The sequence below is a fragment of the Leucoraja erinacea genome, chromosome 8 (genome assembly GCF_028641065.1).
Source record: "Leucoraja erinacea ecotype New England chromosome 8, Leri_hhj_1, whole genome shotgun sequence".
Lineage (NCBI taxonomy): Eukaryota > Metazoa > Chordata > Chondrichthyes > Rajiformes > Rajidae > Leucoraja > Leucoraja erinaceus.
Window position 1 is genome coordinate 9,623,116 of NC_073384.1, and position 12,638 is coordinate 9,635,753.

The 12,638-nt window shown below is 46.2% G+C and overlaps 1 protein-coding gene across 1 annotated transcript in view; it reads left to right on the forward strand.

Moving 5' to 3' along the window:
• Positions 1 to 557: 557 nt before the first annotated feature.
• Positions 558 to 12,638, forward strand: part of fermt1 (FERM domain containing kindlin 1) — a 58,317-nt gene continuing 46,236 nt past the window's right edge. Inside the window, exons 1-2 of the mRNA XM_055638841.1 lie at positions 558 to 731; positions 3,169 to 3,402. Of these exons, the coding sequence (XP_055494816.1) occupies positions 581 to 731; positions 3,169 to 3,402 (385 nt within the window). The 5' untranslated portion in view covers positions 558 to 580. The remainder of the gene's footprint in view (positions 732 to 3,168; positions 3,403 to 12,638) is intronic.

The window sequence follows — 12,638 nt, forward strand, 5'->3', positions numbered from 1 at the left end:
TATCCATCTCTGCCTTAAAAATATCCATCAATTTGGCCTCCAGAGCCTACTGTGGCAATTAATTCCATAGATTCACCACCCTCTGATTGAAGAAATTCATCCTCATCTCCTTCCTTATTCTGAGCCTATGGTCTCTGGTCCTACACTCTCCCACTAGTGGAAACATCCTCTCCACATCCACTCTATCCAGGCCTTTCACTATTCAGATGGTCAGTTCAGTTCAGTTTAGTTTATTGTCACGTGTATCGAGGTACAGTGAAAAGCTTTTGTTGCGTGCTATCCAGTCAGCAGAAAGACAATACGTGATTACAATCGAGCCATTTACAGTGTATGGATACATGATAAGGGAATAATCTTTAGTGCAAGGTAAAGCCAGCAATGTCTGATCAAGGATAGTCCGAGGGTCACCAATGAGGTAGATAGTAGTTCAGCACTGCTCTCTGGTTGTGGTAGGATGATTCAGTTGCCTGACAATAGCTGATGCAAACAATTGCTTTGCACGAGGTTCCATCAAATCCCATGGTATGAAAACTGTTCAATGTTGTTTTTATTGCTAGCTCTGCTGTTGGACCGTGGCAGAATGACGTCTTCCAATGATTATGGAGCCACTTCCTGGGAGCTCAACGTTCAGGTGGATCAGCCAAGTGAAGATTCACCATTGGACTTCAAGCTGAGAGTAACAGGAGACTTTCATGTCGGTGGAGTCATGCTTAAATTAGTGGAACAAATCCGTAAGTGAATTTCTTGCAAATGTATCTATAAATTTATTACCTCCCAAACGTAGGTAAATTTATTGGTTAGAAGCAAGGACCTGCAGATGCTGGTTCCTTTTGTCTGTCTTGATGCAGATGAAGAAGGGTCCTGCCCTAAAACGACACCTATCCATATTCTCCAGGGATGTGTTATTGTTATAGATCGACACAAAATGCTGCAGTAACTCAGTGGGTCAGGCAGCATCCCTGGAGAAAACGGATGGGAAACGTTTTGGGTCGGGACTCTTCTTCAGAGATTTTTCCTCCAGCCATGCTGCCTGACCCACGCTGAGTTACTCCAGCATTTTGTATCTTTTTTTTATTCGTGGGTCTGAAGAAGGGTTCCGATGCAAAACGTCACCTATCCATGTTCTCCAGAGATGCTACCTGACCCGTTGAGTTACTCCAGCACTCTGTGTCCAGGCTCTGGCAGAGACGCTGTTCTAAGAAATGAAGTTAATATGAATAAAAATTCTGGGAGTTGTAAAGCCAGCCGCTGACTTGCAATTGCCCATTTTACACAATAATGGTTCAATGGTTCTTTATTATTAACTGTATTGAGGCATAGCGGAATTCTTTGTTTCCGTACAGTGCAGATAATTTTGATTATACAAAAGCACATTCCCACATTAAGTACAGAGTGTACAGAAATAGTACACTGAGACTGACAAGAGTCGCCAAGTTTTTGTGCCATTTTGCTTTAAGTGTGGCTGGCCATAAAAGCGTTGCATTGTTGGCCTGGCCAAGCGAAGCTGCAGTCTGAGATATACCTCCTTGCAATCTTTCAGAAGGAACTTTAAGATGGAATGTATAGTTATAGAGTCATAGAGTGATACAGTGTGGAAACAGGCCCCTTGGACCAACCTGCCCACATTGTCGCAGCTACACTAGTTCCACCTGCCTGTGTTTGGTAAAAATTGGTAAAAAGTTGAAATGGAGACTTTAAAGTCTGGAGGCAGCATTTAAAAATAAATTCGATAGGTAATTCCAAGGTGATGAGTGCAGGCAGGTGGATGTTCCACACGTCCAAGATGGAGTTCCACGACCTCCACCTTTCCACAAACCCCCCCAAGTTCATTTAAATTTAGTGACGAATTTAAGGGCCTGTCCCACTTTCACGACTTAAAGGGCCCGTCCCACGAGCATGCGACTTGCATGCAGCAAGCGCGACCAAACTGGAAGCGGGGGTCGAGTGAGTGACGTGAAGTTCGAGCGAAGTCCGCGGGAAGTTCGCGCGTGACGTACGGCGTCGAGACACTGCGCACGCCCGTCGAGGCGGTGCTGACGGCGTCGAGGCTGCTGCGGGCCGGCAGGCTGTGTCCAGCCAGCGCGCTGTTCTAAGAATTTTTGAACAAAAATTCGGTCAGTTTTTAAAGCAGCCGCTGCTTGCAATGTCCATTTTACACAATAATGGTCCGCACAACTCCATACGGACTCCAGCAGTGAAGATAAGTGGGACCAAAAGCCCCACATTAAGCGAGGCCGTACAGTACACTCAAGCAAGACCCACGTTTTTGGTCGCGCTTGCCGCATGGAGTCGCATGCTCGTGGGACCGGCCCTTAACTCACTACCTTTTTTAGTCGTGGACATTTTTCATCAGGCTAGAAAAATAGTTATAGCCATAGAGTGATACAGTGTGAAAACAGGCCCCTTGGACACTACCTGCTTGCGCAGATATTTTGATTATACAAATTTCGAGATTGGTACATCAAATACGTACACTGAGACCGACAAGACCGTCGCCACTACTTGATGCCACGTGTATCTACGACTAGCATCACGACCTACCTACGACCTCACTGCTTTTTGGTATTGTAAAAAGTTGAAATGGAGACTTTAAATTCTGGCATTGTCCAAGATGGAGTTGTTCATCAATTTGTGACAACAAAAGGGCCTGAACTTTCCCTTACAGGGCAGTACGAGCATTAAAAGCAAATCACAAAAAAAAGCGGGGGTAAAGTGAGTGACGTAAAGTAAATAATAAAAGTTCACGTATTAAAACACTAAAATGCTGAAAGGCTGCTGAATGTTAAAAAAACAGCACAAACACAGAAAGTGTCACGACAGCAACATAACTCCATAAATGGCACCAAGAAGTGAGGATGGCACCATAGGCCACGGCTCAGCGACCACGTTCCCGCTTCCGTATTCATCCGCATGCTCGGGACCGGCCCTCCAAGCACTACCGCAGTCGCCGCCATTTTTCATCAGGCTAGAAAAAACGCCCTGACCTACTTGATGCCACGTGTATCTACGACTAGCATCACGACCTACCTACGACCTCCTACGACCTCGTGACGACCATGCTGCGAGTATGAGTCAAGGGAAAACTCGACAGAGGTTGTGAATTAGGTTGTGAAAGTGGGACAGGCCCTTTACTTTAATTAGATTAACTTTATTTTACTTTGTCCATAGCTGTGCCGCAAGACTGGTCGGACCATGCTCTTTGGTGGGAGCAGAAGAAATGCTGGCTTCTGAAAACCCACTGGACATTGGACAAGTACGGAATCCAAGCCGATGCCAAAATACATTACACACCGCAGCACAAACTATTAAAACTACTGCTGCCGAACATGAAGACCGTTAGATTAAAAGTTAGCTTTTCTGCTGTCGTCTTCAGGGCAGTGGTCGATATCTGCAAAGCTTTGAGTAAGTAGAGTACTTTGTTTGTTTTCTAAAATCCGTGCGTTAAAATCAGGGCAGAATCTGAGCGGCACGGTGGCGCAGCGGTAGAGTTGCTGCCTTACAGCGCCAGAGACACGGGTTCGATCCTGACTACGGGTGCTGTCCGTACGGAGTTTGTATCTTCGCCCTGTGACCGCGGGAGATTTCTCCGGGTGCTCCAGTTTCCTCCCGCACTCCAAAGACGTACAGGTTTGTAGGTTAATTGGCTTGGTAAAATTGTAAATTGTCCTTATGGTGTAGGATAGTGTTAGTGTACGGGGATCGCTGGTCGGCGCGGATTCAGTGGGCCAAAGGGCCTGTTTCTGTTCTGTATCTCTAAAAACTAAAAAAAAACTGGTGGAGCAGAACATATTGCTGATGAAACATAGATTGGACTTGAACCCGTGACTTGAGAAGAAAGAGGTGTTACCTCATTGTGACGTAAAGATTTCTACCAGGTCTTGTTAGGTGGATGCAGGGATGATGCTTGCCCTGGCTGGGGCATTTAGAACCAGGGACAGAGTGTTAATAAAAAAAAATTGGTCGACACCAAGTACTGGGGTAACACAGTGGGTCAGCCAGCATTTCTGAAGAAAAAGGATGGGTGACATTTTGGGTCGGGAGAAAGAAGCGGGGGAGAGAGGTGTCTGAGATAGTTCAGGTGAATTTGAGGGAAGGGCGAAAGTTAAGGGCCTGTCCCACGGGCATGCGACCTGCATGCGGCAAGCGCGACCTAAAGGGCCGGTCCCACCAGCATGCGCCTGCATGTGGCAAGTGCGACCTACCGTGGTCGCTTGAGCCGTACGGCCTCGCGGCAAGCACGACCCCAAACCAGAAGCGGGAGCCGCGCGGAGGTCGAGTGAGTGACACGGTGTCGAGGTGGCTGCAGGCCGGCAGGCCGTTGCCGCGCAGAATTTTTAAACACGATCAGTTTTTCTGAGCCCTACGCGATGTCGGGACCAGCTCCGCACATCTCCATACGGCTCCGGCGATCGAAGTGGGGCCGACCGCGCGAGGCCGTACGGCACAAGCGACCACGTTAGGTCGCGCTTGCCGCATGCAGGTCGCATGCTGGTGGGAGAGTGGTGAAGTTAATAAAGTCCACGAGTTCTGCACAGAAGCGCCTTGACCCGAAGTGTCACCCATCCTTCAGAGATGCTGCCTGACCTCCCGAGTTACTTTGTACCATGGTATCATTGGTATAAACCAGCATCTGCAGTTCCTTGTTTCCTAAGGAATTGGTTGTTAGAGTGGGATTGGGAAAAATGTCTTCACCCACAGGGAATGAGTCCTTGGAATTCTCGACCCAAGCGAGTGACAGAGTATGTTGAAGGTGTTCTTTAGATGACATGGATATTAAGGAATAGAAAGGCATTCGGCTAGCACAGTGTGTTACTTTGCAGTAAATGATTAGCCATGTCCTTGCTGGGGAGGTACAATGGACCAAATGGACTGTGACTGCTTTTATTCTGTTATATGTGACTGAAAAGAAATGATGTGAAATGATGTCAAATCAGATTAAAAATAGAGAAATAAATAATTCAGGGTGAAATAATAAAGGGGCGGCACGGTGGCGCAGCGGTAGAGTTGCTGCGTTACAGCGCCAGGGTTCGATCCTGACTACGGGTGCTGTCTGTACGGAGTTCTACGCTCTCCCCGTGACCACGTGGGTTTCCTCCGAGATCTTCGGCTTCCTCCAACACTCCAAAGACGTACAGGTTTGCAGGATAGTGGCAGTGGAGGCCAAGTCACTGGATGGATTTAAGAGAGAGTTAGATAGAGCTCTAGGGGCTAGTGGAGTCAAGGGATATGGGGAGAAGGCAGGCACGGGTTATTGATAGGGGACGATCAGCCATGATCGCAAGGAATGGCGGTGCTGGCTCGAAGGGCCGAATGACCTCCTCCTGCACCTATTTTCCATGTTTCTATGTTTCTATGATAATTGGCTTTGGTGTAAAAGGGTAAAAATTGTCCCTCGTGTAGGATAGTGTTAGTGTGCGGGGATCGCTGGTCGGTGCGGACTCAGTGGGCCGAAGGGCCTGTTTCCACTCTGTATCTCTAACTAAACTTAACTAAACGAAAAAGGAAGTGGCAAAAGGCAGCACGTTTTTCAAAACCTCTTGGAACAACTTGCAACCTATTTGTTGACAGTCCACGATTTTTTCGTGTTTCATTCTGGGCCTCAGAGATCAATGTAATGTCAGGATGACAAAGCTTTTCATTAATGGTGATAACAGCCCATATCACTGTGGAGAGATTCGCTTCATTGGTTGTCGTAAGATGGGTAATGATGAACACTCGGCCTATTGTTGCTGCGAAGTGATCATGTATGGAAGTCTCACCACCTCTCTTCGAGTTATTTGGTGGTTTTGATGCCAGGCCTTTGAAACAGCAATACTTTTGTGGTCATTTTTAGTTTAGAGATACAACACGGAAACAGGTCCCACTGAGTCCACGCCGACCAGCACTAGCACTAATCTACACACACTAGTGACAATTTACAAAATTAACTTACAAATCTGTACGGTTTTGGACTGTGGGAGGAGACCTGAGCTCCCGGGGAAAGAACACGCAGGTCACGGGGAGAAAGTACAAACTCCGTAACAGACAGCACCCGTAGTCAGGATCGAACCCGGGTCTCTGGCTCCGGGTCACGAACCTCTGCTGAGTTTGCTCTTGACTCATACTCGCAGCATGGTCGTCTCAAGGTCGTAGGGGGTCATAGGTAGGTTGTGATGCTGGACCTGGGTACTCGTGGCATCAAGCAGGTCGGGGCGTTTTTCTAGACTGATGAAAAATGTCCACGAGTAAAAAAGATTGTGAATTAGGTCGTGAAAGTGGGACAGGCCCTTAAGGCAGCAACTCTACCGCTGCGCCACCATGCAGCCCGTTTCTCTTCCCCATTTTTGTTTCATAACAATAATCTCGGCAGACCCTCTGTAAACTGTTTTAAATTGTGTCTGCTCAAACTATTTAGTTTTATTTGTTTAGAGATACAGCGTGGAAACAGGCCCTTTGGCCCATCAAGTGCACCCTGACCATAACACCAGTTCTATGTTATCCCACTTTCTCCCCCACTCCTTACATACACCACGGCTCTCACTTAAAAATTTTTTCCCTGATGCCAGCCGGGCAACCTAGGCAGCTTTTTAGGTTGCCAAAGAACAGTTTAGGTGGTCATTTAAGACGTGTACGATAATGTGCTCGTACGAAGTGCGTAGTTACCAGTCGGAATTATGCTCAATGAAGCATTCACATATTATTTCTGCATCAAATAAATTCACAAACTAAACATATTCACCAATCAAGACATGCTATATACCACAATGACATGTAGCAAAATTATAATACAGTATCTCAACTCTTTTTACACTTTGCAATAAATGCAATTTCTATTATTTCTTTCCACTGTGAAAGAATGTGGTTGGATTATTCAGCATATGATCAACCTGGGTCAATAAATCCTGGACCATGGTAACATATATCCTTAACCATGCACACTACAGATTGATGCAAGCATGTTTTCTGTGAAGGACCGAAAATTATCATGACATGGGTCGTTATTGCAATTGGTACATAAACACTCTCGCTGCCCACATAATTTATCCACAACAAAATATACAGGTTGCAAGGAAATTTCGAAAGGCATTACCAGACATTCAGATTAGTATGTAGGGCAGTGCTCTAGATTGCCAGCAGATCTATAAAAAATGAGACCAAGCGGAGGTTGGGCGATCGTTTCGCCGAACACCTCCGCTCGGTCCGCAATAACCAAGCTGACCTCCCGGTGGCTCAGCACTTCAACTCCCCCTCCCACTCCGCCTCCGACCTCTCTGTCCTGGGTCTCCTCCATGGCCACAGCGAGCAGCACCGGAAATTGGAGGAACAGCACCTCATATTCCGTTTGGGGAGTCTACACCCCCGGGGCATGAACATCGAATTCTCCCAATTCTGTTAGTCCTTGCTGTCTCCTCCCCTTCCTCACCTCCTTCCTGCTGTCTCCATCCCCTACCCTCCAGCCTCCGTCTGGCTACTCCTCCTTTTTCCCTTTCTTGTCCTCCCAGACCCACCCCCCACCCCCGATCAGTCTGAAGAAGGGTTTCGGCCCGAAACGTTGCCTATTTCCTTCGCTCCATAGATGCTGCTGCACCCGCTGAGTTTCTCCAGCTTTTCTGTGTAACATTCAGATTAGATGTATGCCTTGTGAACAGCAATGAAGATACCCAGTTTGTACGCACCAGATTTAAAAAAAATTATTGATAAACGCTGTTTCCTTCATTCCCACTTCAGAATTAACGTTAAAATTTCAATAAATATCTTCTGACCAAATTCGTGATGCATATGACCGACTGTAGAAGTAAAACCTGGATAAATCCAACGTATAGTTGTGAATGTTGCTCATTAAATAACTACAGTACTCCTACTTCATATTAAGAGCATTGATTTGCTGTTAAAATGAATACTGTAATAACGCGTCAATGGTAGCAGTGACAATCGAACACTGTGGTTTTAACCACTATAAACCCACTGACTGCCATGGCTATCTGGACTACACTTCTTCCCACCCTGCTTCCTGTAAGGACTCCATCGCCTACCCCCAATTCCTCCGCCTACGCCGTATCTGCTCCCAAGATGAGGCGTTCCACACCAGGGCATCTGAAATGTCCTCATTCTTCAGGGAACGGGGGTTCCCCTCCTCCACCATAGATGAGGCTCGCACCAGGGTCTCTTCCATATCCCCGCAACACTGCTCTCTCTCTCCCCATCCTCCCACTCGCAACAAGGCAGAGTCCCCCTAGTGCGGGATGGATAGTGCGGGTGGTTCACAATTTAATTAATCCATCTTTAGAAGGCAATTGGAGCGGAATGGATGGATTGAGGCTGGGGAATTAGTGCGTGTTGATTGGAGTAGATAAAATTGTGAGGGGGGTGTGCGGGGGATGTGTGTGAGGGTTGAATGGGGGGATCAGTATGGGATGGATGGAGGGATCAGTACAGGATGAATGGGGGGGCATCAGTACAATGTGGATCGGGGGGTCTGGGCAGGATGAATGGGGTGCTCAGTACAGGATGAATGGGGGGTTTGGTGCAGGATAAATGGAAGAGGGGTCAGTACAGGATGGATTGTGAGATCAGTGCAGGATGGGGGGGGGATCAGTTCAGGATGGATGGGGGGATTGGTGCAGGATAAATGGAAGAGGGGTCAGTACCGGATGGATTAGGAGATCAGTGCAGGATGAATGGGCGGATCAGTACAGGATGGATGGGAGGAGCAGTGTAGGATGAATGGGGGGTGGCAGGGGGTAGATGTGCAGGGGAGCACAGGGGATGTCAGTGAGGACTGAATAGGAGCGGGAATGGGGATCAGTGCGGGATGGAGAGGAGGGCTCCCAGGATAAGGGGGGGTGGAGGGAGGAGTACAAGGGAGAGAGAGAGGGGAAGGAGCACAGGAGGTGGGGAGGAAGGAAGGTCAGCGCTCCTCGGACAACACCGGCAGTCCGTCCTTACACCCTTTTTTTTATTTTTAGTTTGTTAAAAAGTTTTGTTGGAGGTCTCCAAATCTGAGGAAAGACATTGTTGCCATAGAGGGAGTACAGAGAAGGATCACCAGACTGATTCCTGGGATGTCAGGACTTTCATATGAAGAAAGACTGGATAGACTCGGCTTGTACTCGCTAGAATTTAGAAGATTGAGGGGGGGTCTTATAGAAACTTACAAAATTCTTAAGGGGTTGGATAGGCTAGATGCAGGAAGATTGTTCCCGATGTTGGGGAAGTCCAGAACAAGAGGTCACAGTTTGAGGATAGAGGGGAAATCCTTTAGGACCGAGATGAGAAAAACATTTATCACACAGAGAGTGGTGAATCTCTGGAACTCTCTGCCACAGAAGGTAGTTGAGACCAGTTCATTGGCTGTATTTAAGAGGGAGTTAGATGTGGCCCTTGTGGCTAAAGGGATCAGGGGGTATGGAGAGAAGGGCAGGTACAGGATACTGAGTTGGATGATCAGCCATGATCATATTGGATGGCGGTGCAGGCTTGAAGGGCCGAATGGCCTCCTCCTGCACCTATTTTCTATGTCTATGTCTATAACAGCAACTTTCGTTGCACAGATGTTCAGTAACTTCTTATTTGGTCCTGAAATTACTTTTTGATCATAGGTTTTCATGTGAGTTTCAGTTTGAGTTTTACTTAAAATTGCAAACACATTCACAGGGAGAAAAGACAAGTAATGGCCTGTACTGAAAATCAGATGCTTTGTTGCAGAACAAAATGATAGAGATTAGCGATCCATCACTCCGCCTTCAATCATCTGGTCAAATGTGCTTTAAATCATTTGCAGTGACGTTTATTAAAGTATTTACAGAAATTGGACGAGGACACTTTGAAAGGAGGAAGCCATTTGGAATACACTGCGCTTTTTTAAGATTGATCGTGGCACGACCCAAAATACTGCACCAAAAGTCAAAGTGACATTTCATCCTACAAATCAAAGACAATGCTAACTATTAATTATGATTAGGTTCTGTGTGGGTGTATGCATATGTGCTCGTGCATGAGTGTGCATGCATGTGCATGCATGTGCATGCTTGTGTGCGTGGAGAGAGAGAGAGATAAAGAGAGAATCACAGCAATGACCGTCAGATATTGAAAATAAAGGCATTTACTGCTCGGAACAGCAGAAACTAATTCCAGAATAAACTACTGTCCTTTAGTAAATAGGGCTGTAGAAGATAAATGCAAAAGTGGTTGCCAAAGTTTCAGCTATTACAGATAATTTTTCTTTTTTTCAATGCAAGTAGCTGCTGAATGCCAGCACAGAATGGAGTGGTGTTTGCCAATAGAAATAACCTGCACTTGATGCCTCTATCTGATCTGTACTAGCCTCATGGTTTCTGACATTAGCCGCTTTTCTGCATGATGGGGAAGTCCAGAACAGTTTAAGGATAAGGGGGAAATCTTTTAGGACCGAGATGAGAAAAACATTTTTCACACAGAGAGTGGTGAATCTGTGGAATTCTCTGCCACAGAAGGTAGTTGAGGCCAGTTCATTGTCTATATTTAAGAGGGAGTTAGATGTAGCCCTTGTGGCTAAAGGGATCAGGGGGTATGGAGAGAAGGCAGGTACAGGATGCTGAGTTGGATGGCCTACTCCTGCACCTATTTTCTATGTTTCTATGATCTTTGTGTGTAGACATCCCCCATTGGCAAAAGGTAACGTAATGTTGTTCAGACGCATCGAAGCGTCGTTGTCCACTTTGAGCAAAGCACGCGTTACTGGAGGAACTCAGCAGGTCAAGCACCATCTGTGGAGGAAATGACGACAGTGATACTTTATTGTCACATGTACTTGGTAGAGTGAAACTCTTCGTTTTGCATACAATACACAAAGTATGCAAAGAGTCACCACCTAAAGGGTACCGAAGTTGCAAAAGTATTCAATATAGTCCCGATAGTCTCTCTTTGTTCTCTTGACCCCCCCCGATAGATGACAAGATAGATTCTTGATTAGTACAGGTGTCAAAGGTTATGGGGAGAAAGCAGGAGAATGGGGTTAGCAGGGGGAGATAGATCAGCCATGATTGAATGGCAGAGTAGACTTAATGGGCTGAATGGCCTAATTCTACTCCTATTCCTTATGACATTTCGGGTCTGGACACTTCTTCAGAAGAAGAGTCCTGACCCAAAACGTTGTCTCTCCATTGCCTCCACAGATGGTGCCTGACCCACTGAGATCTTCCAGCACTTTGTGTTTTGTTCAAGACTCCACCATCTACCAACTGCAGATCCTAGTGTCTCCATTGTCCACTTTTACCTCGGACTTTATCATTTTTGGGAGAAGGAAAACAAACTTTTGATTTTTGATATGGAATTCGTGGAATGTCTTTACAATTGGACTGAAATTCGGGAGAAATGATTTTTGTGGATACAAGGAACTGCAGATGTTGGTTTACAAAAAAAAAAGACACAAAGTGCTGGTGCAACTCGGACAGCGTCTCTGAATTTCCCCAGCAGGAATTTGGAAACATAGAAACATAGAAAATAGGTGCAGGATTCGGCCATTCGTTCCTTCGAGCCAGCACTGCCATCAATACGATATTGGCTGATCATTCAAAATCAGTACCCACCGTTCCTGCTTTCTCCCCCTATCCCTTGATTCCGTTAGCCCAAAGAGCTATATCTAACTCTTTCCTGAAAAAATCAGTCTGAAGAAGGGTCCCGACCCATTGTTGCTGTTAAAAAAAAGCTATGCGGGATGCTGCATTAAAAATTGGACACATGAGAGCCATGTTCCCGATGTAAGGGGAGTCGAGAACCAGGGGCCACAGTTCAAGAATAAGGGATAAGCCATTTAGAAGGGAGATGAGATAGGTTACAGAGATGTTGATATGTGGTCTTTATTCTCTGGAGCGCAGAAGGTTAAGGGGGGACTTGATAGAGGTCAAAATGATGAGGGGATAGACAGAGTTGATGTGGACAAGCTTTTCCCTTTGAGAATTTCAAACAAGAGGACAGGATTCAGAATTAAGGGACATCTTTAGGGGTAATAAACATTCTTTATCAAGATGGTATTGGAAGGGATTGGAAACATGAGAGGCAGGAAACATGTTCCCGATGTAAGGGGAGTCGAGAACCAGGGGCCACAGTTCAAGAATAAGGGATAAGCCATTTAGAATGGGAGATGAGGAAAAACGTTTTCACCCAGAGAGTTGTGAATCTGTGGAATTCTCTGTCTCAAAAGGCAGTGGAGGCCAATTCTCTGGATGCTTTCAAGAGAGAGTTAGATAGGGCTCTTAAAGATAGCGGAGTCAGGGGATATAGGGAGAAGGCAGGAACGGGGTACTGAATGTGGACGATCAGCCATAATCACAGTGAATGGCAGTGCTGGTTCGTAGGGCCAAATGGCCTACATCTATTGTCTATAAGTAATGAAGGTTCGGGCCAAATTGCTAGCCAGCTGAAAGCATCAGTCAGCTGCCTGGCGTTGAAACAACAAAGGCATTGTGACCCAATTTGATCTCCTGAGACAGTGTGTGTGTGTGTGTGTCTGTTTATCTTGCGTTCAGATGTATTATTTCACTAATGCTTTTGCAATGTGTTTGAAGAATTTAATTTTCCCTGTGGAGATTTATTTGTTTTCTTTGAGGTTGGAACGTGGATCCTCTTGGTGGCCGGCCTACACCTTTCAATACGCACATTAAATCACAAACACAAGCTCT